The sequence below is a fragment of the Homalodisca vitripennis genome, unplaced genomic scaffold (assembly GCF_021130785.1).
Source record: "Homalodisca vitripennis isolate AUS2020 unplaced genomic scaffold, UT_GWSS_2.1 ScUCBcl_3009;HRSCAF=8244, whole genome shotgun sequence".
NCBI lineage: Eukaryota > Metazoa > Arthropoda > Insecta > Hemiptera > Cicadellidae > Homalodisca > Homalodisca vitripennis.
The window spans coordinates 31,519-55,787 of record NW_025779124.1 but is presented as its reverse complement, the minus strand read 5'-3'; the positions used below and the strand labels follow the sequence as shown (position 1 = coordinate 55,787).

The window sequence follows — 24,269 nt, the reverse complement described above, 5'->3', positions numbered from 1 at the left end:
ATATCTCGAAATTTGTGGTTAGTGATGAGTTGCTCCTAGATGTCCATAAGGTTGCCCAGATTTAAATGACACACCGGTGTTTCCTGTACCCAGTGTAGGTTCAACTGAATCAGAATCATTTTATTGTCGTCCAACAATTACAAAATTGTATTGACAAAGTCAAATATGATATTAAAATATCACTATGTAGGCCTATAGAGCCTAAAATAAATACAATCTATATCTATGTTAAAAGTTTAAAATTGTAAGTCACTAAAATTAGCATTAAAAATCTCATCTACAGAATAAAACGTTTTTCTCTTGAGCCACTCTGCAACAACATTCTTAAACCTACCAACAGAAATTGATCTAGCACTTAAAGGTAACTTATTGAATAGCCTAGCTCCGGTTATTGCATAGTTCTGTTGAGTTTTACTTAACCTAGCATATTGTACATCAATTGTATTTTTAATTCTAGTGTTGTGTTCATGGTTAAAGCTTCTAAGATTGAAAGAGTCGAGATTTTCCTTAAACAAAAACTAAACTGTGTAATATATACATACATGGAAGCGTAAGTATACCCAGTTCTTCAAAAAAATGGCCAACAGGACTCATTGTCGCTAATTCCTACTATGCAGCGTATGGCTTTCTTTCACCATTTAGACACAGTCTTGGCCCCACTAGAGTTGCCCCACAGTAAAAACCCCATACAGAAGGTGTACAGTAAAAAAGCGTAATATGCACTAATGACAAGATTAAGAGTTGTATACAATTTTAGTTTTTTTTAGTAGAAATATTACTCTTGCTAATCTAATACATAAATGGTTTGTATGGATTCCCCAGCTAAGCTTTTGAGTCTAAATTGATACCAAGTAGTTTTACAGACTTATTTTCAGAATTACGTAAACTAAAGACAATTTCCTCGGTCTTGTTATTATTAACAGTTAATTTATTATCAGAGAACCAGAGATAGGACCTTTCCCTCATATAGCCCATAATGAGATCATTTAATTTTTGAGTCTCTGTCTGATGATAACAGAGTAGTATTATCAGCATACAAGACAACCCTTAACAGGGACAAATTTAGGGAGATCATTAATGAAGACAGTAAACAAGAAGGGACCCAAGACTGAGCCCTGGGGAGGGTATAAACCAGCCAGACATGAATCCTCTCACCTTGCAGAAGAGGTTAGAATACATCTGTTCCAATCTTTTCCAGTCAATGCAGACAGGACAAACTGGACTACTTTTTAAGGCCTGAAAAAGCCTTTAACATTAAGGTAGCCCTACGCACTCCAACTGCCCACTGCCAACTTGCAATGAATAGAGATTTATTCTATATACATTTCTTTAGATATTAAAATTTTATTGGTAGGAAGTCATTCAATTACCTTTGAACACAATGCTTTGTGCGTGCCATTAACTTCATCACAAGTATCCATATGACGAAGCAAATTCTATTCAAGCCATTGCCCGTATGATGGTGCACAAGAGTGGATTTTCATTTGGCTTTCATTCCGTTGTATTATGAAAGAACACACTGGTTCTAGGGCAGTCAAGACATTTGATCTCATGAAGTCCTGATTTTTCAAACTTTTCTGTTGCTTTTTTGTTTCAGTATGAGAAGACCCTGACTTCGGTTGAAGGTTTTAAATGTCAGTTTTAAGCTCATGTTTCCTTAACTCTTTTATAAATCCATGTTCTAAATTAGAGTCAGAATCTCTTTACTTCATAAACATCAAGTTTAGAAAGTGTGTCATATTAACTTAAAACAATACATCGTTATATATTTACAGTTTCATAAATCCTGTACAAAAATTAATCAATGGAGTAAACATATTTGTTAATGAACCAGTCTTTCAGTTTTTTCTTTAGACTTGTGGGTAGACTATTCTTGAGACTTATTGGTAGGGCTTGAAAAACTTTGCTCCGGCAAAGTTCTAAGTTGTTTGCTTTGTTCTATGGCGTGGCTGTATGTATTCCACTGAAGCAGTTTTGCTAGATTCATCCAATTTGAAATTTATTTTATCTTTAGAATGAAATTATAATTAATACAAGAAATAAATAATTTAAATCTTATTATAATACAGAATTTGTTGTAATTCCTCAAGGATATGGTACAAAGTAGGGACATAGCTATGACGGTTTAATTCAAGAATGGAGGGGGAAGTAAGATGGTCTACAGGGTAGTACTTTTTGTTAATACCTGAATAGGGATGTTTGTGAATCTTACTTGCTTGTGGTTGGAAGTATGCTGGGACCAATCACAGGCATCTGTAATGATGTAATAGGATCGTAGGAAGGAGAGGTATTTATACCAAGATCGAGACTGCCGCCAGTGTCAGTTAGTTTTGGTGTCAGCATATAATTTATTTTGATTTGTGAGTATTTCCGACTTGATCTGCATGGGATATTAAGTGTTGATTTTATAATGTGGGAGTTTTGCTATGTTTTAGTTATTATTAAATGTACTTAAAGCATAAGTCAACAAATCGTAATAATCTTATGGGTGAGAAAAAGAAATAGTAGAGGTTGAGTTTGACATCAAATGGATTGAAATTTATTTTTAATTGCTTCATTGTGAAATAATTATATTTCTAAAAAACGTACTAGTGGTATAATAATATTTGGTTTTATTGCTTCATCTACATGCTAACCATTTGGAATGTATGAGGATTTTTTTAAATTGTAAAACTTTGATTTATAGTGTTTTAACAATTATAACATGAATTCAGATGCCATGTTGATAAAAACTTAGTTTATTGAAGAACTTAGTTTAATGTACAAAAACTTTCAACATATAATTTATTGTCATGTGAATTTATGGAAACTATAATATTTGGTTGTATATTTAATTTTTTAGAAGATGTCTTTATAGTAAATTTGTTAATCTTTATTTCATTCTAGAAAGTATGAATTTTATTTAGGTTTATTTTTTTATTTTGGGATAGTATCCTTTATCTAAGCAATCTCCTGTTATTAAAAAAATTACATTCCCATTCCTGCATATTTATTGTATTTTACTTAGTATGAAAGAAAAATGAAGTTTAACTCCTTCCTATTGTAATAGAATAAATGTATCCTTTAACAGATGAATGTTTGGTGGAAAAAACCAAAGGTACAAACTTTATCCTATCTACACGAGAATTAAAGTTCTTAATAAACTTTCTGAAAAAGCATTGCACGTGTCTATTAGTACGTAGATGTAAAAAATAATGTTTAGACTTGAACATTACATAATAAGATTGTAACTTTATCTAAAGTTTATGTTAAATCACCTTCCATTAACTTGAAATTATATTGGTTGGAATCAACTTAAAAAAACTCATAGAGCAAGTCCTAAAACTTAAGACCTTGATTTAAACTTCATGTAAATATTTTATTTATCCACCTTATTCTGGTGTTTTTGTTTCATTTATTATGTGATTTTTACGAGTTTCTCTCCCATAAACAAACAAACCATATTACTTCCTAAACACATGTTTTTATCAGCAAATGCCTTAGCTTGATTTAGTATGGACTGACTCAAGATGCCCAAAAATATCCCTGTTATTGTACTACTATTGAACTTTCTGAAGCAATATTTTCTTGGATGAAAACTGCTATTTGTTCCCCATGTATTCCAACATACAGAGTGTTCATAAATGGGTGTCACAAACTTCTGTGGCTGATATTTCTCATTATTTCAAATAAATAATGGCCAATAAATATAGGTCAAGAAATGTGTTACTTAGCTGCTAGCCACTATTTTGTACTATTTTTTATACAAAAACTTACTGATGCCTCTCAACTGTAACATGTTTGTTGCTCCCAGCCTGTGCAGGCGTATCTTTAAAGTAATCCTGTTCGCTTATGCGCTGTCGGAAAAATTACCGTTGAAATTTATATGAAAATATCATAATAGATAGCATCTTGTATAATGTTTTATAACAGTTGATTCCTTCCAACTGACAAAATCTTTGTTGCTCCCGGCTTGTGCAAGCATACCTCTTAAAGTGATCATGCTCACTTATATGTTGATGGATTTGTTGGATAAAGTACTGATGGAATTGTTATAAAAATTACTAAATAGTTGGCATTTTATATGGTTTTTATAACGATGCTGGTTTTTGTTATTTGACTTTTAAAATATTCAACAGGTGCCATTTTGTTAATATTAAAGCAAATCATGTCATTAAAAAAAAATCATGTTCTCTTATGTATACCTTTGTGCAAGTGTGGCATCTGTAGCTTTACTAGTTCTAGTAATATTAATTTTGTATAAACAATTTAAAAATGGAGGTTAGTGGCTAAACGCACATTTCTCTATCTACTTTTATTGAACATTTGTTTGTTTGGAATGGTGAGTAATATCAGCCACAGAAATTTGTGATACCCTTTTATGAACACCCTGTGCATACATACACATAATGTTTGTTATCTCTTATGAATTATAAAAAATATGTGTTAAAATAAAATAAAGTCGCAGAATTTACGTTAATAGAAATATATTTATTAAAATATTAGCAATGGTCAATAACAATATTATAAGATTTAAGGCATTAAATTCAAGCTTTTCTTAGTTTAATTTGTATATGTGTTCACTCTTTGAGTTGGAGTTCTATAGTGATCGGTCTCTTCGCGACATACTCCTTGATCTTGGTAAGGCGAAGATCTTTGTTTTTAGAGACTGCAGGTTGGGGTATCCTACCAGGATTTCCTTTGAGCCGTTCATCCAGTTCAGGTAATCACTGAGTGCAGCAAAATACACATCCGCCCAGGATAACTATGTAAGCATACATACACGCATTTTTATAACATTCAATAGCAATTTTCCTAAAATACTTCTTTTTGTAAATATTATATCAGCATTTACAAATTGCTTGGAATCAGAATGTAGCCAACAATCTCTTATAATTAATAGAATTGAACTTTGGCCAAGTCCAATTCAAAAGTGAATATATAATTCTGTTGGCAAAAAGTTTTACTCAATTCAAAATTAAATACTATTAGAAATAATTTATTTCTATCAGAAACATTCTTTAAAATACTTTGTTCTGATCTTTGCTAATTTTTATGCTAATTTGATGTACTGTACATAATACATTTTAATACTATATACACTTTATTATGTCAATTTCTCAATACTATAACAACTGAATTCTTACTGGGCATTTTAATTTTTTTCAATTAAATCTTTGTATATTTCACTATTCACATTAAACACCTGGTAATACAGAAATAACTTTAATAATTTAAAACTGTCATTATTTTTTGTTACTAACTTTTGGGGTACAACTAAAAAGTTCCTGTAGTGGTTACTGGTACTCAAGCAGCAGTTCTCTAAGGGGGAAATTCTCCTGTCTACATTTACAACACCATTTCAGCTAAAAGAGCTAAGCTCTTAGCTTATTATTTTTATTAATCCTATCAAAAACTGAATGTCACATGAGAGGCCTGTGTTTATTTTTTAGATTTTTAAATGTGCACTTCAGTTATTTGTTTAGATGGCGTCCAGCTTCTAAATACATATGATTTTCGTAAGTATGCATGTAAATTGTGTTTATGTAGTTATAAAATGTTTTATGTAAAATAATGTTTAATCTACAATCCTGATGATAATGGCACTATTGTGCCAAAACCTGTTGATTCCAACTGTATCACAAAGGACTGAAATTTGAAGGAAAGGTAAGAACCAATTAAGTTATTCAATTTAAACAAATGTCAATATGTATCTTGTTCTCTACATAACTTAAGACTACTCCTTCATTTCATATTTCATTAATCAGACTTAATATTCATATTGTAACACATAAAATAAAAATATAACATTCAATTTAGTTATCCTTAATATTTTTTGCTAATGTAGAATACTATTTTTGTATCTTTATGCTAATTTCACTGACTAGTCTCATGTTATGTTTTGTAAACACAAACAACCAACCCAATTACTCAAAATATTCCATAATTGTTAGTATATTGCTTTACAATGTAGGCTTTAAATAAATGATATTGTAACAATAACATATACAATTTATGCAAAAATAACCGTACCTTTCCATTTGCCAGAAAACCATTGTTCTCCTTCACTTGGCTCTCCAACCGTGACAAGTAGAAAGGTATTGTGGTACTAAACAAAGGTCCTTTAAGATACTCTTTCATAGCCTCGTTCTCTTCATGGAAATAGCTGGCCATTGCTAAAAAGAGAAAAAAACAATAATATAAAAGAGGACGGTATTTCATTCTTTATTATAATTACATTTTTTAACACAAGTTTATTCTTTTTCCAATTCCACATTAACCCTTCGCACGCCACCAATAAATCCATTAACTTTCCTATAACGCAAACATAAGAAAAAATTGTTGTCTATTAAGTTCAAAGCTAATTTTAGTTATAGATAAATTATAAAAGGTAAAAGCAAAAAAAGTATAAGACAGGGTATTTTACTTACAATTAGCATATTTATTGATAAAATATAAAAAAGGAAGTATTTAAAAAACTTAATTTCAAATAATTTTCAATTTCATTGTAAAATTTGATTAAACTGAAAAGTAATAATAATGAGATACGTATTAGACACGTGCGAGCTCATGACAATCGAGAATGCAGTAATACACACCACGGATATGTTTAGTTATGGCTCTGTAGGAGATACAGAACTGTTTGTACATTGGTTTTCCAAAGGATATTAAAATTTGCGAGTTAAATGCCTATTATGGTTTGATACTTAAAGTACAAATGAAATACTCACATGATTGCAAGTCACTGATGACGTAGACAATCTCATCGATCCTGAGGTCCTCCCAGGTGTTGGCACCAGCAAGCCCAGCTTCACGACCCAGGTACCGTGTAATGGCAAGGGACCATGCTACAGACTTCTCGCCCTCCACCTCCAGCAGTGGGACCTTGCCCCAGGGGGTTGCTGTGACAATATGAGTCAATATACATCATGTCCGTAATATCTTACAACTAAGAAAGTTGAATATAATTGGAGTGAATTTCTCTATATGTATAGGTTAATAATTAATCAAGCTTTTATCCACACTAAGCTAATTAACATAAGGACTCCCTTACGTTGAAATATGGAACATAAGATGCTGCTTTAAACAAATGCAACTACCTTGTTTTGTTGCGTTAAAAGACCAAACGTCAAACAGCAGTGCCGAAAATCCAATGATTTTACTAATTTAATATCCAATGCATTGCTCGTTAACAGGCCCGGCGACAGGATTCTCGGGCCCCTATGCAATCATGAAGACCGGGGGCCCCCCCCCCAAAGATTCAACAGGCAACCAACCTAATTACATTAAAATTCACCCCCCCCCCAACGTTAGAACAAAATTCCCATATTGGTTATATTAACATAGCAAGCATTATTTTATTCCAAAACTTACTACTCCATTACTTGATTTACTTATTTGTTAAATGATTCACTTCTTCAAAATTATGCCAAATCCGTGATTTTTCCTGTATTTACTTCAATTTAAGTTATATAAATAAATGTTGCTAAACAAATGGAAAGAATTGAGGTTTATAATTATGTAGTGATTATTTTTTTACTATTAAATCAATACAAAACAAAACTCACTGAACTTAATTAAAATCAAAAACACCATCCTTAAAAAATATACACTTAATGAACTAAATGGACAAAACATAATTAACAAAGAATAAAATCATTAAAATTAAAGTTCAACTCGTGTCGCTCTCCTTTTTAGTAGAAAACAAAAACTTAATGATAGGTTCCTGGAAAACCTAATGAAACAAAAACTAAATATCATTGAACAATCACTTAACGAACAAAACTAAAAAAAATTAAATGAACAAAACCTAATGAACATTGTACAAAACATAAATTGAAAATTAATAAAGAAACATTGGGCTATGTTACTCACTAACATTAAACATGACTAAAACACAACTCGTCGGGCCTTCTTCCCAGCAAAGTCTTCTATAATGTCGTCATATTTCAAACTACGTGCCAAATCTGACTCCATGGCTAGAATACTCAGGTCATTCATGCGGTCTTGCGTCATCGTAGAACGATTTGCACTTTTAATTCTTTTCATCAAACTGAAGCTCCTCTCCCCTTGGCTGACAGATACAGGTATGCAACAGAACAACCGGATCGCTGTAGTGATATTTGGAAATAAACTATCTAGTTTGTTCTTCCTTAGAGCGTTTATTAGACTTAATGGTTGAAGAGTTTGTTCCCCCAAGTTAGTGCGATGAATCGATTTCAAATGTTTAAATTCATTTAAAATTTCCATCTCAATATCCTCTTTGTATGTTTGACACAGACTCAAACATTGCTGCTCAATAAAACTGTCGTCTTCCTCAATATATTTCCAAAGACATTGGAAAAGGTTGCTGATTTTTCCAGCAAACTCGAATCTCTGAGACAGTCCCCCTAAGACTGAGTCTAAGATCTTGAAGAAGACATCAATCCTAAAACGTTCCTCTTCGTTTTTTAATTGATGTTCCGTGCCGTCCCTTGTTTCGTCATGAAAAATCTTTCTTTTCTTTAATCTTTTTTCCTTAAAATCAGTTTCGCAATCTACACTCTCAGCCATGTTGCCTGCCACTAGCTTGGCCTCAGTGTAGAGATTGCTCCATCTGTCTCTCAGTACTTTTAGTTCCTCTATTAAATCATTCAGATTTTTTGTTTCAACGTCTAGAGTTGTTGATCGGGCTTGTAATACTTTATTTTTGTTGTCTATTGCAACAAGCACCTTTAGCCATATTGTCGACATCATGATACATTCGAACGATTGTAGATATTTCAATAGCCCTTTCAGATCTGTCTTGCATTCTGCAGATAGATTCAGTTCTTTACAATCATTGAGGGCATTGATGATGAGAGGCAAATGCTTTACGAAAGGGCGCACACTATCTACTCGGGCTGACCATCTCGTTTGAGAAATACTGTGCAGAGAAGAGCCTATTCTGTTTTCTAAGTACTCCCATCTTTGAGGGCTTCTAGAAAAGAAGTTATACGTCTTTTGCAGCATGCCAAAAAAATGTTGTAGCTTCCTCGCAGCATTCAGCAGCATTAACCCCACACAGGTTGAGGCTATGTGCGGCACAGTTATTATAAAAAGCCAAATTGTTGGTCTCCATTATGATGGCTTGGGCACCTTTGTATATTCCAGCCATATTGGATCCATTGTCGTACCCCTGGCCTCTGCATTCCTTCAACGGAATTGAGTGTTTGTTGAGCTCGCTAATAATCAACTTAGCCACATCCATTCCAGTTTTTTTGTTACAGTCAACAAAATTTAAAAATCGTTCGCAAATTTTAAATTCTGATTCACAATCTAAGAGATATCTCAAGATCAACGTTGTTTGCTCAGTATGTGAGGCATCGGGGGTAGAGTCAGCAATAATAGCATAATATTTTGATTTCTTCCTTTCTTCCAATACCTTCTGTCGAACTCTTTCCCCACAAACTTGAATGAATTCATTTTGAGAGTCTTTAGACAGATAATGAGCTTGAACACGTTTTCCCTCTTCTTGGGCCTTTTTTACTTTTGCAATATGTTCTCTTAGTAAAGGGTCATATTCCGCTAACAGCTCTATCAGACCCAGAAAGTTTCCATTGTTGGGATCCCCAATTTTTTCAGAGGTCCCTCTGAGAGCTAATCCTCGCTCTCCAAGGAACATGACCACGGAGAGCAATCTTTGAAATATATCCCTCCAATATTTGGTTCTTGAAGCCAGTTCTGAGTCGAGTTGAGAATGTATGTCTGATCCATCACTTAGCCTCCTTTCTAACTCTCTCCATTGGATGTAGCAATTTTTGTGGGAAGCGCTGGTTTCATGCAAAGGTAGCTTGTTGTAAAGCTTCCGCCATCCATATTCCTTTTTCCATCCATCGTTACTTAACAAAACTGACTTATTTGAATCGTGTTTTTCACCCCCACTATTATTATTGAAAAGTCTACATGGAAAACAAAATAAGGACTCAGCAGTCTCACTCCATACAAGCCAATCTCTTCTGACGCTCTCTCCGTTCGGCCTTTTTGAAAAAAGAACCGTTTTTGGAAACGCTCTTTTTCCATCACTTGGCAGATCTGACGGCATCAAAGATGGACCCATTTTCACTAAAGTCTCAATCACACTGTCAGTCACCACCTTGTTTTTCAGAAGTCCCAAATCTGAACTGGTAATTATAGTTCCTAACCCCGAATCTACATTAGCATTTAGAATGTCACGATTGTGATCTTCCAAAACAATATCATCTTTAGGATCAGGTTCTGAGGTAAAGCTATCTACCATTGTTTCTCCTTCATCAGCATTAGGCCTACAGCTTTCAAGATCTTCGCTGTCTTCAGTATTAGGGTGTTCATGAAAACTGTGAGAAACTTCGCAAAGTTTCTCCCTGGCGGCGCCAGGGTCGTTAGGGCCGCTGTTAGAACTAGTTGTAGCTACGTCTACTTTGATTCCAACGTCAAATAATGTCCTGGATCCTTTATTTGAACTTTCAATTTTCTTTTGCCTTTCTTTACGTTTTTGAGCACCAGATTTATGTTTGTAAGTGTCCATTTTGAGATATAACGGTGTTTTTTTATGCGAAATGATGATAAAATACTGTGAATGGACCTAAAAATAAATATCTTGGATTAGTCAAGAATAATAAATTGATGTGGGCAGATCATAAAATAATATTTGAAATAGAATTTTAGAACCTAAATATCAAAATACAAATTTAAAAAATGTATCAAATTGATCATAAACACTATTAGACAATTAAAAATTAGTATTGATTACTAGGCCTAAACCGAGCAGTTGCTAAAATAAATACGGAATGTAAATTATCAAACGCTGCGTTTAAAGTAGAAATGTATCTCAAACTGGGCTAAACTAATCAAAAACCGACAGGTGCAATCACAGGACACGTGAGGGGATGTGATGAGTCATTGAGCTATTTTCGGATACTGTATCGCTTGCTGCGCTCTCACTCAGATTTCCAAGGTCAAGTTTTTTAAGACGTTCACCCAGCGATCTCTATTGTTTACCTGTCTTGCCAACATATTGGGGGTTTACTTCCTGTTTCTCTCTCTGTTTATCCTGTCCTCACTCCCCATTCCCTCTCGTAAACTGCGCAACTAGTGATGCGATGCGTCGCCTCAAGTTGGTTGTCATAACAACCAATATATCAGCCAACGAGCCAACCACGAAACAATACCAAACTATGTCGTCATTGAATAATATTTTCTACGTGCTAACGTGCATACTGCATACAAGCATGTGAACAACCACAAAAGAGTGAGCGATGAGCCGTCGTTCTCTCTGATTTAATAGGATAAACTTGATTAATTGAAACTTAAAACGACGTTCAGTAGCAGTAGCAAACCGAATTTATGTGTTGTTTTTTTAATTTTTAAACCATCCTACTCCTCATATGTTTTAGTTTAGATTTAGATACACAGTAACGTCAGTAACATTTATAATTTCACGTCTTATTACATAGGTACGTTTATAAGACGATTACAACGTCTCAAATTTTGCAGCCCAGTAATAATTAAGTTTATTTGTATTTTTTGCTGTTATGGAACCTTGTTGATCGTCTTAAAGGTTAACCAGCCCTTGGATAATCGGGAGTTAACTGTAGCCTAATTTATTTTATGAAACTGATTACTGTATAATTCAAATTTATAATGAGGGGTAAAAATCATGGCTCCACATGGGTTGGGCTGGTGGACCCCTGGTCCCAGGCCTGGGCCCCTGGGGGCCCGGCTCTGTCCCTAATTTTATATATTTTACAATTTTTATTTTATTATGTTTATATTATAATCATCAGTTAAAATAAAAATCTGCGTTACATTAAAATTAAAAATCTCATGTTTTAATTATGCCCTACAGCATGACAAGTGAACAGAAGGAGCGGGCCCTGAGCCTGATCCTGGTAACAGGGCCCGCAATCAAATGTGGGATCCATGGTAAAATTTATTCAGTTTTTTAATTTTTTCGGAAATTTGGAACTTATTTTCTAAAATTAAATGATAAAAATATTTACTAACTCACCTGTATGTTTCTTTAATTCACGGTTAAATCAATCTCAATCTCCTTACAACAACAACAACAACAACAAACCTAATTAAGCACGACAACAAACTAAAACTAGAAGTGTACAAAACAACCAATCACGATAACTTAATAAAACCATTACCACCAGCAACCAGCATAGAAATGCAAGATTGAAAGAAACATTAGTTTATTATCGTGTCGGTATCACTGTCATCCGACGCTCAGGTTGCAACTTGTAGTGAGCAAGGAGGGGAGGGGCCGGGAGGGGAGGGGGTGGAGAAGAGTCACTGCCTTCGCGTCTGGGCGATGCGGACCCCGGGCCCGACGTCTGACAGCCACAACCACAACGGTTCGCGCCACCTCAGTGTTTACAATTTTATTGGTTTAAATCGGAGCAAAGAAAGTAGTTTAAATTAACATTGCATGTTATTTCCTGAATATTTTCACCGCACAGGCCCTGGGCCGATGGTAATGGGCAATGATAAAAAAAAATAAAAATACATATTTTAGTCGGCCCGGGCCCCCTGTGGCCCCGGGCCCCTATGCATTTGCCCCCCTTGCCCCCCCCTGTCGCCGGGCCTGCTCGTTAATAGAGCAATAGGTGAAGATTTACGCCTTCAAATGGTCACGTGGTGGCAAGATCACTATGGTACACCTCCACCACTAGCACAACTCTTACTTCCTTCACCATTCTCACACACTGTGCTTGGAGTTGTTAACTCAAGAACTGCTAAAGACACTTAAGCTATCAAAAAAATACATTAAGGAACAAGAAAATTGTTCATATTTTACTAACTATTAAAAATTTCTCAAAAATGTGATTTTTTAAAAATAAATCTCCCGTAAATACTCGTTTAATAATCAGATTTAATTGTTTAATGAAATCGTCAAAGACAATTTTATAAAGAAAAGTATGTACGTGCAAATATTATTTTCTATCTACTGGAAAACCCACTAAAGAGAATATATTGACACTCACAAATTGCACTTAGTCCTAAAAATACTTTTACACTTGGCTCCAGAGAACATGATATTCAGGATGGGTAAGAATGGTAATAGAATCCACCTTTTGTCAAAATCCCAAGGAGGGTTAGTGAACTTACTATATTTCAGCCAAGTCACTGAAGGAGATACCAGCTCTGTTCCAACTTCTCCAGTCAGGGTGGGAAAGGGACAGAACTTCCTCATGGCCAGGCTAACAACACTGAGAAAGCTCCACGTAACCCAGTGTCATCCTCCGTAATAGACTATATCTTATTTATTTATATCTCTAAACTCTTCATTTATTTATGTGTTTATGTCTCTAGTTATTCCAATGTATTGTGTCTACAGTATTTTTATTTATGTCTACACTGTATCTATGTTATAGTCTGTTTAACTGTACAGTTTTAATTTTCAGTTTAGTATTAGCATTAATTGCCATTTGCCTGTACATTATTGTGTTTTCGGCAAAAAAAAGAAATTGATTGATTGACTGGTAGATCAATCCACTCTTCCTTCAAATTCTTGGACAATTGCAGTTAGTGATGTGTCACTCTTGGGTTTTCATAGAGTTGCCCAGATATAAGTCACAGAACGGAGTTTAGTATACATGTGATTTATTTGTTTTAGCTGCTGACAGAAGAAGAACGTATCATGCAGTCACTAGTCCTGTCCGTTTTCGCCTACTGTTTCCCAGCCTACGGGAATAGCATTTCTGGAGAAGACATGCATCGCATTCAAAAGTTGCAAAACTCTGCTATCCGTTTCATTTTTAATTTGAAACGATTTGAGCATGTCTCTCCTTACAGAGATGCCGCTGGGATGATGTCGGTAGAGACCGTCTGCAGGGTCATGACGTGTTGCATGGTCCACAAGGCTCTTGTTAATCAGGAGCCTCAGTACCTTAGTGAGAAGCTCTCATTTCGGGATGAGGTCTCTCAGCGCAGAACCCGCCATGGGAATCTTCTTCACTTTCCCAAAGTTAGGCTGGAGTTGGGAAGGAGGAGCTTCTCTTATTTCGGCCCGAAATTGTACAACGACCTCCCACCAAACGTGAAACAATGTTCAATAGCTACATTTAAGAATAAGATGAGGCAGAATTTGCTTAATGTATAGATTTTATTTATTTATTTCTATTTAATTTTCATGTATATGTTGTATTTGACGATAGTTGTTCTGAAAAGCAGTTGTTCTGTATGTAACTGAGAAACGCTTGATGAAAATAAAGACAACATTATTATTATTAAGTACAACACGATACAGGGGGCCAATTAGGCAACATTTGTAATGACTCATTTCATACACCCATCTCACATTCATTTCAATATTTAATTTAATTTAGAAATTTATTAGTAATTAATAATAATTAAGGAATAATTATTTATAAATTGTCTCAAATTTTAATACAAACAATAATAAATACAAAATTAAATATATCAAAATTCACCTTATTACATATAAAAGTTATAAAGTAAACTAAACTCAGTGATACAGTGTGCAGGGATGATTGTTGAGTGAAGAGAGCAGAGGTTTAAAAGTTTAGAGGAGAGAGGGATATAGAAGAAGTGAAGCAAGATTAGTATTTTAAATAAAGAAACTGGTTACATTTATTCAGTAGTATTTGGTTCAAAAGAAAGGTTAATTTATTAAATTCATATTATCACTGAAGTACAGAGAAGCAGAAGACAGACGTTGGGTGAGAAAGTTCCTTTTAAATTGAACAGTGATCCATTGGAAGAACATAAAACCCAGGAACATTCGATTTGGCTAATAATTCAAAATTAATACAATTAAAATTTAACAAAATTATAATATCTTTTATTAAAAACAATACCTAATATTTCTATTTCATTGAGTCAGCACAACCACCCTGCCCTAAAATTTAAGAACTGTATTTAAAAAATTTACCATTATTGTATCCTCCATCTTGTTTCAAAATTTAAACCTGTATGTCAATTTATCATCATTAAAGTTCACATTTGTATCATACTGAGTTATTTATTATTTCTAGCTATAATCATCAGAATACAAATTAAGTTTAACCATTTATTTAAAGTGTATAGTAGTAGTATATTACACATTCCTAAAGATCTATTATGACAACCCTGAAATCTAGACAGACCAGGTCATTTTTAGGCTTTTAATAAATGCAAGACACCACTAGTAACTATAAATAGCCAAATAGGTTTAAAAGATGCCTTGTAAAAGTGTTTTCTAGCCATGGCAATCGCTTCACTGCCACAAATCAGTTATATATATTATATATATATTATATATATATATATATATATATATATATATATATATATATATACACACATATATATATATATAAAACACTCTCCTTGGAATTCTACACAGAAGCAATGTAAGTCCGCTTCAGACAGTGGCGTATCTAGAAAATTATTTGGGGAGGGGAGGTTTGTTCACAGGTTGGTCTAAAAAGTACAAAATAACCCCAAAAATAGAGGCTCAAAAATCTTCCCCCTGTAAATTTTTATCATTAAGAACTCGTCAATGTATTCCAGCATAAAACAAACTACTGTGTGGAATTTAGATATATGCCTTTCAAAATCTTGAGGTGGGCTTGAGCCCCCTTTATATATGCCTATGGCTTCTGAGATACCCATCCTACACAGCTGGTAATTAAGTAGATAATGTTCATTTAACAAATTAGAGAGTAATCTGATGTCTTATCTTCCATCAAAGAATAGTGTCACTGTCATTTGATAAGAGATTAATAACAGCTTTTGCTTCTTTAAAGTTTGTTATTGAAGATGGAAGCTTTGAAAGGATATCTGGATTTCAGTCAGGGGGGGCAAGGTATTATACCCTTTTGCTTTTGCTTGTCTCATACCCTTCCTGGTGTTTTCCAGTGCTGAAAAAATATAAATCATTATCATATAGGTTACTTAAGTTGTTTTTTTTTTTACAACTACACCATCAACTTCCATGGTAACTTTTTTAGTTATATTACTCACTTGGTTTAATTTTGGCCCACTTCTCCTCTCCAAATCTGCTGTCCTCATACTCTCTGTCCAGGTAGACTAATAGGAACCGGATGGACTCTGCGAGTCCAGTACCATTGAAGTAGGTGAGCTTCGTTTTAGGTGCCATGATACTGAAAATCATATTTTTTATTAATCCAAAATACAAAAACCACATTATATGGTGTACCTATATCATTATATACAGAAATTAAACACTCTGTATGTCCAAAAACAACACTATATGTTAATACTCATTACAAATTACAAACTTTTTTATTACTTTTATTTTAAAATGTATTTAAAAAAAGAATACATTACATTAATTTTATTCTTAATTATTACTCAATATGACTCAGGTATAATCCTCGTAAAAGCTGTTAAGAGATTGAGAATTATTACATTAAAGGGCAATGAAAAGCATTATGTTTTATTTTGTACACTTTAGTGGTGCAGTGTTTAATGTTGGCATTCACATGGCTCAATACCATGGTAACCTTTGGTAGCAAACATATTAAACTTCTTCTTCATCCTTTTACGTTTCAGAACATCACATGAATGGTGAATGAAATGTTAATCAGGGTAGTCTATGTTGAGCGAAACATCGGGTAGGCAGTTATTTTAGCTTGGATTTCTACTGACTATACTACTACTATAATACTGTTAACAAATCAGTGGTGTGAAATGTAAACTATATACAACAAGCATAAACAAGTGATTGTGTCATAACCCGTGGTGTCTACTGAAATATATTAATGACTGAATTATGAGTACAGTATGCAATACATTGTACACATGTACAAAAACATTGCCATGTTATGTACTGGATATTAACTGCCATTTTCTTAAAAAGCATTGCAATTAATGTGTCTGACAACATTAATTAGATAATCACTACAAACCTTACTTTTCATAAAACCATATTCAGTATCTAGAATTCAGTTAAATCTTTCAACTAGCTATTCAAATCTAAGTTCATTATTTAAGTAAAACATGAAATTAGAGAGATTGTTTTGTAAGACTTTTCAGAGTATTATTTTCTTTGAAAGGTTTATAAGTAAAGTAATTAATCTGAATGTTTTCATGTCATATGGATGTTCATAATTCCATTCCAAATGTTATTAAAAACTTCTAGGAACATTTTAAGTGTATTCATTGGCAAGAACGAAGCATGGTAAAATTTTGGGGGGATCCAGACAACTGATGTTTAATGGACAGAGGGTAAGGTTCCATTTTGTTCCCTTGTTGAGAACGATCTTTTAGCAGTATATGTCAGTAGTACTAAATTGTTTAAATAAAAATAATTATTACAATTTGGGGTTTCCGGATCCATTGGACCCCCTCGCTGGGTACGCACTTGTTCATTGGTAAGTACTTATCATTTTATATGACACCCCATCAAGACCAGGAGCAGATTTTCATGTTTATTACTAATAGCTAAGATTAATTATTTGATAGTAAAATATTTTTCGAGAGGCTTTCTTTATGGACCTGTAATACTGTGTTATTTTTGCACAATTATTTCCTCTCTAGCAGCATTAACTGTTCGAACTGTTGGATATATTTGATTATTGACTGCATTCATTTGCCTTTTTAAGTTACTAAAAGCCAATCTTCTTTGAGCAACATCCCTTGATCCTTATTATGAATATTGTTGCCAAAAGGTTCTTTCTATTTAATTTGTTTGTAATATATATTGAATAAATAAATGGGTTTCTTAATATTAATTACTTCAATGCTGATTAGTTGTATTAAGTTATTATTAAAACGTATTATTTTATAATAGGTTTTCTGATTTGTGTAAAATAATCACAACCCCTCGATACTCATCTATCCTAATACGAGTTCCTCGTAGTTCCTACTATGTTATTTTTAGTGTTATAATTAAATATGTGAGCCAATTTATTGCATCATGCAAACACGTATATTATTCTTAGAAATTGTGTGTATAAATTCAGACCACTTCAGTTTAAGTGATCTAGTATTCCACTGAAAGAAGTTTAACTTAATTTTTAAACTAAGAATTTATTTTTATACTGTGCAACTGTACTTAATTATTTATTAACGTTTTATAATAAGTGTTTGTCTAATTTTATTAATAAATAAATTTATGTTTTGTTTATGTATGTATAATTTATATTGTTTCTATTGTTATTTTGATCTCTAGTTTTCATAGAGATTAAGTTGTTAAGATTTTATTAAGTAATACATTTTTAACTGTTTTTTATTTATTGACTTATTTGTTGTAACTTTAAATATCCTTATATTATTTATTTAAGTAGGTTAGTGACGTGGCATTACTGCTCAATATAAATAACTTTGTCAATGCTTTTGTAAGCCTGAATGACAATAAAACATATTCTTATTCTTATTCTTATTTAGCATATTTAACATGTGTTAGTGATGAATTGAGATAAACCCTTTATTTGTGTTCTGCTTTAGCCCTGTAAATAGAGCTGTTACACTATTTTTTAGGATTTTACCTCCAACTCTGAAAGGTGTTCATAAATCTACTTGATTTAATTTAGTAAATGTAACCAGGATAGATTGGAGTTTATATCTAATTTCCTCTATTTTTTTATTTATTAGGGACCGGAAATGTTCCTTTCCTTCATCAGTCCATTGAACACTATTCCCCAGATTTGCTTTTTGGCCTTTATGAATACTCTCATAGGGAGGTTTTGTTTGATTATTATATTAGTTATATCACTATAGCAATTTTAACTTGTTTGTCGATTTAAAGTTATTATTCCTATAATTTGCCCTATTATCTAAGTTCTTATTCAGGCTTAGCTTTCTTTATAGCTTAACTCTCACTATCGTGGCTGCTTTCATTTAAAGGACTGCCTTCGGATGGGTGACCGCTAAGCGATCCTGTCTTTGAAAGCAGCTGGCCATTGGTAGTGGTTTGGAAGTCACCACTAAGACTTTGGTCCTCAGATTAGGTGTCAGAGGGGGCTTAGCCCTAACTTCGCCTGAAATAAAACTTTACTTCAGTTAATGGTGAGAACATATTATTTGTTTCACATTTTTGGTAGTATGCTGTAACTACTTTTGTTGGAAGCACAGCAAAATTTTATTCATACGAGAGGCTCCTAGTAGTACCAGCATCAGAGTTAGACCTTTAATTTTCTTATATAATATAAGGAAGAATTTACTAGCATTATGGTAATCTTCCTTCACAGAAATTATTCTATCCTTAATATTCTTTGTCGAGTTTACTTGGGACACAGCTTAGAGTTACTACTATATGAACCGTAGTAATTCCACAGAACAAAGTCCAACATTCTCACAGGGTGAATTTGCTACATACGCATAGGCAAAACATCAAAAACATTGCTTTACTGATATGTTAAATATATCTACCTTACTGCTATATAGTTTAATTTAACATACTTGAATTGTTTATCTGAGTCAAATGTAACCTTTATGAATGAAGGTAGGTGTTCACTATTGAGTATTGACTCGTCTTCATCCTGCGCGCTTTGGATAATTTTAACCTCACATTCTGTATTTGCGAGCATCTCATATTCTGAAATTCCGTGCTCTAATATATATTAATTAATTATCCCTACAGAGTATATTCAAATAAATGATATAAATACACAGTATTAAGATAAGTATTGGGAATCGACTAAATTGTTTATCGCTTCGTAATTTTTAGATTTTATTGAAAGGCTTAATCTATACATTCAATGTCTGCATAGTGAGTCATTATTATTTTACCTACAGTGAAAGGATTTAACCCACGCCTCTTATATGTTGTAATATATTTCAATCAATTTGTTTTTAAATTGTGATGAGTTATGTATGTATGCTATCCTGATTTTGAGTTGGATTATTTTACCCTGAATAAAGTTTGCACTAATTTTCATTACTAGGTTATTACATTAAATATTTCTATAGCCGTGATTGGTAAAATTGATTCTACAGCTTTTTGTATTTCAATAGCGACATGTCGTCGACCTGGACAGGGTTATGTAATAATAAAATAAATTGTAGAAGTAAAACAATATCTGTTGGCGAAGAGAAAAACACAGAATAAATTTTATTAGTTTACAGTAAACAGATAAAGGAAACATAGTACATTATAACTTGCCCAGTAACAGGTAATACGGATCACAATCAGGAACAAGCACACAAAATCACTGCTCTCTCTGATAAACTCACAATGTTATCATGGAGTCAGACACACCGCTGCTGTTCCATCAGTTTGAAGATAGATAAAGCTTTATCTGTGGCTGGCTGACAAGTACATCAAATAGCTTCCACGTACTTACTGAAAAAACGATTTACTACAAATAAAGGAGTCTATTAAAAATTATGCAAAAAAACTAACATAACAAATATGTTCATGAGTTCATGGCCATGAAAGCAACTATGAACTTTCAATCAACAACGTTTCTGCAATCTTGCTTTAACAGAAAGAAAACATCAATATAATACACGGTTCAATATATCTAATGATTCTCATCACTTGGAATTTTATAAAAAGAAAACCTCGTACATGGGGAAAAAGTTTCTAAATCATTTACCAATTGAGTTGAAAACTAACTACAACACAAATAATTTCAAAACTAAACTTAAAGAATATCTACTAAATAGACCTATATATTCATTCCAAGAATTTTTTGAAAGGGCTAATTGACTGGTTTAGCTCAACATGTCTATATGTATTTACGTGTATATGTGTCTGTGTATATGTATTTATGTATGTATGTGTCTGTTTATATGTATAAGATAACTATTTATTACCATAACTTATAATGAATGAATGTTTATTCTAGCAACTGTGCATGAAATACACTTAAAAATTATAATAGTAATCCTAGTACTAATGCTTATGTTGGTTAATATTTTATAAGTTGATGTTAGATAATTTTTTTATTAACTATGATTGACGCTATTCATTGTACAATCTGTGCATTTGTTTTATGAATAAAGAATTTCTGAATCTGAATCTGAAAAAAACGTAAAAGTAGAATTGTACGCTGACAGCCAAGGTAAGGACTACTAGAGATTATTGGTTCATGCAGTAAGGGAAAGATTTATGTGGCTGGAGTGGTCAAATCTGGAGCTGATGTCCAACAGGTCTACAACCAGGCGGCTAAATCTCTACAATGTCCTATAATAATACTTGCAGGACAAATGCTAATTAAAAGGATCTCCTCCAGTTACTTATGAAAAAATGAAAAATGAATTACAAACACTAAGTAGGTCTGAAACAGTGTGTAACAACAATCCCCCTAGACATGATGTACTCCATGAAAACTTAGTACACTATGATCTAGCCCTGACTAATAATTACATAAGAGAAATTGTTTTAAGAATGGATCATGTTCATCTCGTTTGATTTGGATTCTTTCCAATGTTTTCATTTCACAAGACGGGTCAATATTTAAACTATAAAGGAAAGAGAAAACTTGATTTTATGATAGTTGATTTTGTGAATAATGTTATTAGAAAAAACATGAAATGGACTGATAAGCAAAAAATCACTTATAGCTAAAAGCAATTTTAAATATAAGTGACACACTAGTGAATTATGGAATTTGAAAGAAAAGTTGTTATGTTTTGACTTTTTGATCAGAAGTTCTAGGGAGTTTTCGAATGAGCTTCTCCAATTTTTTTAACCACCAAAAAAGAGTATAAATTATCCATAAAAACGCCAAAGTTCACCAACTATATTAAAACAGTAGCAATACAAATAAAGCACCCAAAATCCCTTTGCAGCTCTTTCTCACATAGATAACGATCTAGAAACTAGCATCACAAACACTGATGACAAAACAAGAGCTGGGGAAGTCACTCTGCCAAGAATGTTGCTTTGCACTGATAGCCATGGTAAAGACCTAGCATGGTATATCAATAAACACAAACATCCATACGATGCAATTGGTTTTGTAAGACCTGGCGGCAGAGCTAGTCAGGTTTTGGATCATAAAAACATTGATGGGGAGGAGTTGAAGAACAAGGATATTTTGGTGATTTCCTGTGGCACTAACGATGTATCACATAATGAAGCGCACCTAGCCATTGACGCCATTACTAGCACCTTAAAAAGATATAGTACAAAAAGAATCATTCTGGTTGACCTTCCTAACCGGTATGATTTGTTGGACTGGTCTTGCGTAAACAAGGAAACTAAGAAAACTAATGTAGCCCTAAAGAACATTTGCGATGGTTTCAGTAATGTCACTCTTGTGGAAGCCAGCAAAGCCACTAGGGACCTCCACACAAGGCATGGTATGCACCTAAATCGTACGGGAAAGCTGTGGTTGGTAAACAAGATATGTGAGGCGGCGAGAGAGAAAGCTGATTCACCGTCACCCCCATCCGAGCAACAGCGAGCAGCCTGCAACAGTAGACAACACACCAGGAAGCCCTCAGCAGTCAGCAGTACCTGGGTCTACAGCGGGAAACTTACCAATGGCAGTCCAACACCTGATGACCTAGTGTGCAACAAGAGTGATGATGTAAATTCTGTATATAATTTTAAGTCTAGTTTAAGTCACAAACTGGTTAATTTGAAATCAAATAACACCAAAACTGTACGCATCATGCATTTAAATATCCAGTCAATAAGGAACAAGTTAAATGAGTTAGCTGTTATTTTAGATGAAGCCAATTGCGACATTGTCCTTATTAATGAGCACTGGCTGCACAAAATGGAAGTCTCCTTGTATGTTCCTGTAGGTTTTAGTTTAGCTGCTGCCTTTTGCAGAGAAAATGCTTATGGAGGTGCTTCTATTCTTGTTAATGACAATATTGCTTTTGAGGTGATTGATATCGCCCATTTAACCCAAATTGGTTTACTTGAAGCTGTTTGTATACATGTAAATATTTGGAATGTAATTTTTATATCTGTATATAGGACTCCTAGCTCTATGTGCCAAATGTTTTTGGCTAATCTTGATAATCTCTTATGCTTTATTCAAAGAAAAAAGCCTAAATGTAAAATTGTATTAGGGGGGGATTTTAATATTGATATTCTAAAGAGTGGAGAGCAAGACACTGTAATGTTTGTAAACCTTCTAAAATCATTCAATCTTTACTGCGTAAATAAACTCCCAACAAGAAATAACAGTTGTATTAACAATATAGCTACAGGCTTAGATAATAATTTGTATAAAAACCGCTTATGGAAGGAGAGAATCTCAGACCATTCTATTGTTTATTTTGAATTCACTGCTCCACTTACTGTTCCCCAAACTGTTAAAATCTCTTATAGGAAGCTAAGTGATGAAACATTGCAAGAGTTCACAGAAATAAGTTCTTTATTAAATTGGAACTTGTTGTATAACATAGAAGATGTAGATATTGCATATGATTATTTTTTGAGTAAATTATCAATAGTATACAATAACAGTTGTCCAAGAAAAACTAAAAATGTTAAACAGAGAAATCAAAGTAAGAATAATACTTCTTGGTTTGACAGTGGCTTAAGAAAAATGAGAAGCACGGTAATTATGTTACAGGATTTGCTAAAAATTCCTCATTACAAAAACAATATATTACTTAATAAGTGTTACATTGCCAAAAAGAAGTTTTACAGGAGTAAAATTAAAGAAGCAAAAATCTTGCATAATGAGAACATATTAAAAAATTCAAAGAATAAATGTTCAGCCGCATGGAAAATAATAAAGTCTGAGGCTGGTAATTACTATAAACGGGAAAATCCAATACCACCTATTACAGCTGAAGAATTTAATAACTATTATATTGGCATTGGGAAAAATGTAGTTGATAGTGCTAAGGCAATTAATAAGAATAATATTAGTCATTTTTCCTTTCTAAGTAATGTTGAACAGCCTCCAGGAAACTTTTACTTGAAATATGTCAGCGAGCTTGATGTACTTAAGGTAATAAGATCATTAAAACCCTCTAACAGTGAAGATTTGTTTGGTTTTAGTAACAAAGTTATCAAACTTATTGTTGATGCTATTGTTAAGCCATTAACATTTTTGATCAATCTTTCATTTCACTGTTCTAAATTTCCAGATTGCTTAAAAAAGTCTAGGAGTATACCTCTTTTTAAGAAAGGTAATAAATCATGTATTGACAACTATAGAACAATATGTATTGTATCTGTGTTTTCAAAAATAATGGAGTCATGCGTTAAGAACCAACTGGTAGAATTCTTTGATCTATATAACATTTTAAGTAATAGCCAATTTGGCTTTCGTCCTGGTCGATCTACAACTAAAGCTCTAAATGAAGTTGTAACTAATATCATAAATAGCTTTGAGAACTGTGAATATGTTAATATGACTCTTGTGGATCTCAGTAAGGCCTTTGTTTATTTTTTTTTT

The 24,269-nt window shown here is 33.2% G+C and overlaps 1 protein-coding gene across 1 annotated transcript in view; it reads right to left on the bottom strand.

Moving 5' to 3' along the window:
• Window positions 1-4,511: 4,511 nt before the first annotated feature.
• LOC124372366 (glutathione S-transferase-like) overlaps window positions 4,512-24,269 on the bottom strand; it is a 29,535-nt gene continuing 9,777 nt past the window's right edge. The window contains exons 3-7 of the mRNA XM_046830749.1: window positions 20,128-20,236; window positions 15,952-16,091; window positions 6,711-6,881; window positions 6,013-6,155; window positions 4,512-4,744 (exon numbers count right to left, since the gene is read on the bottom strand). Of these exons, the coding sequence (XP_046686705.1) occupies window positions 4,580-4,744; window positions 6,013-6,155; window positions 6,711-6,881; window positions 15,952-16,091; window positions 20,128-20,138 (630 nt within the window). The 5' untranslated portion in view covers window positions 20,139-20,236 and the 3' untranslated portion in view covers window positions 4,512-4,579. The remainder of the gene's footprint in view (window positions 4,745-6,012; window positions 6,156-6,710; window positions 6,882-15,951; window positions 16,092-20,127; window positions 20,237-24,269) is intronic.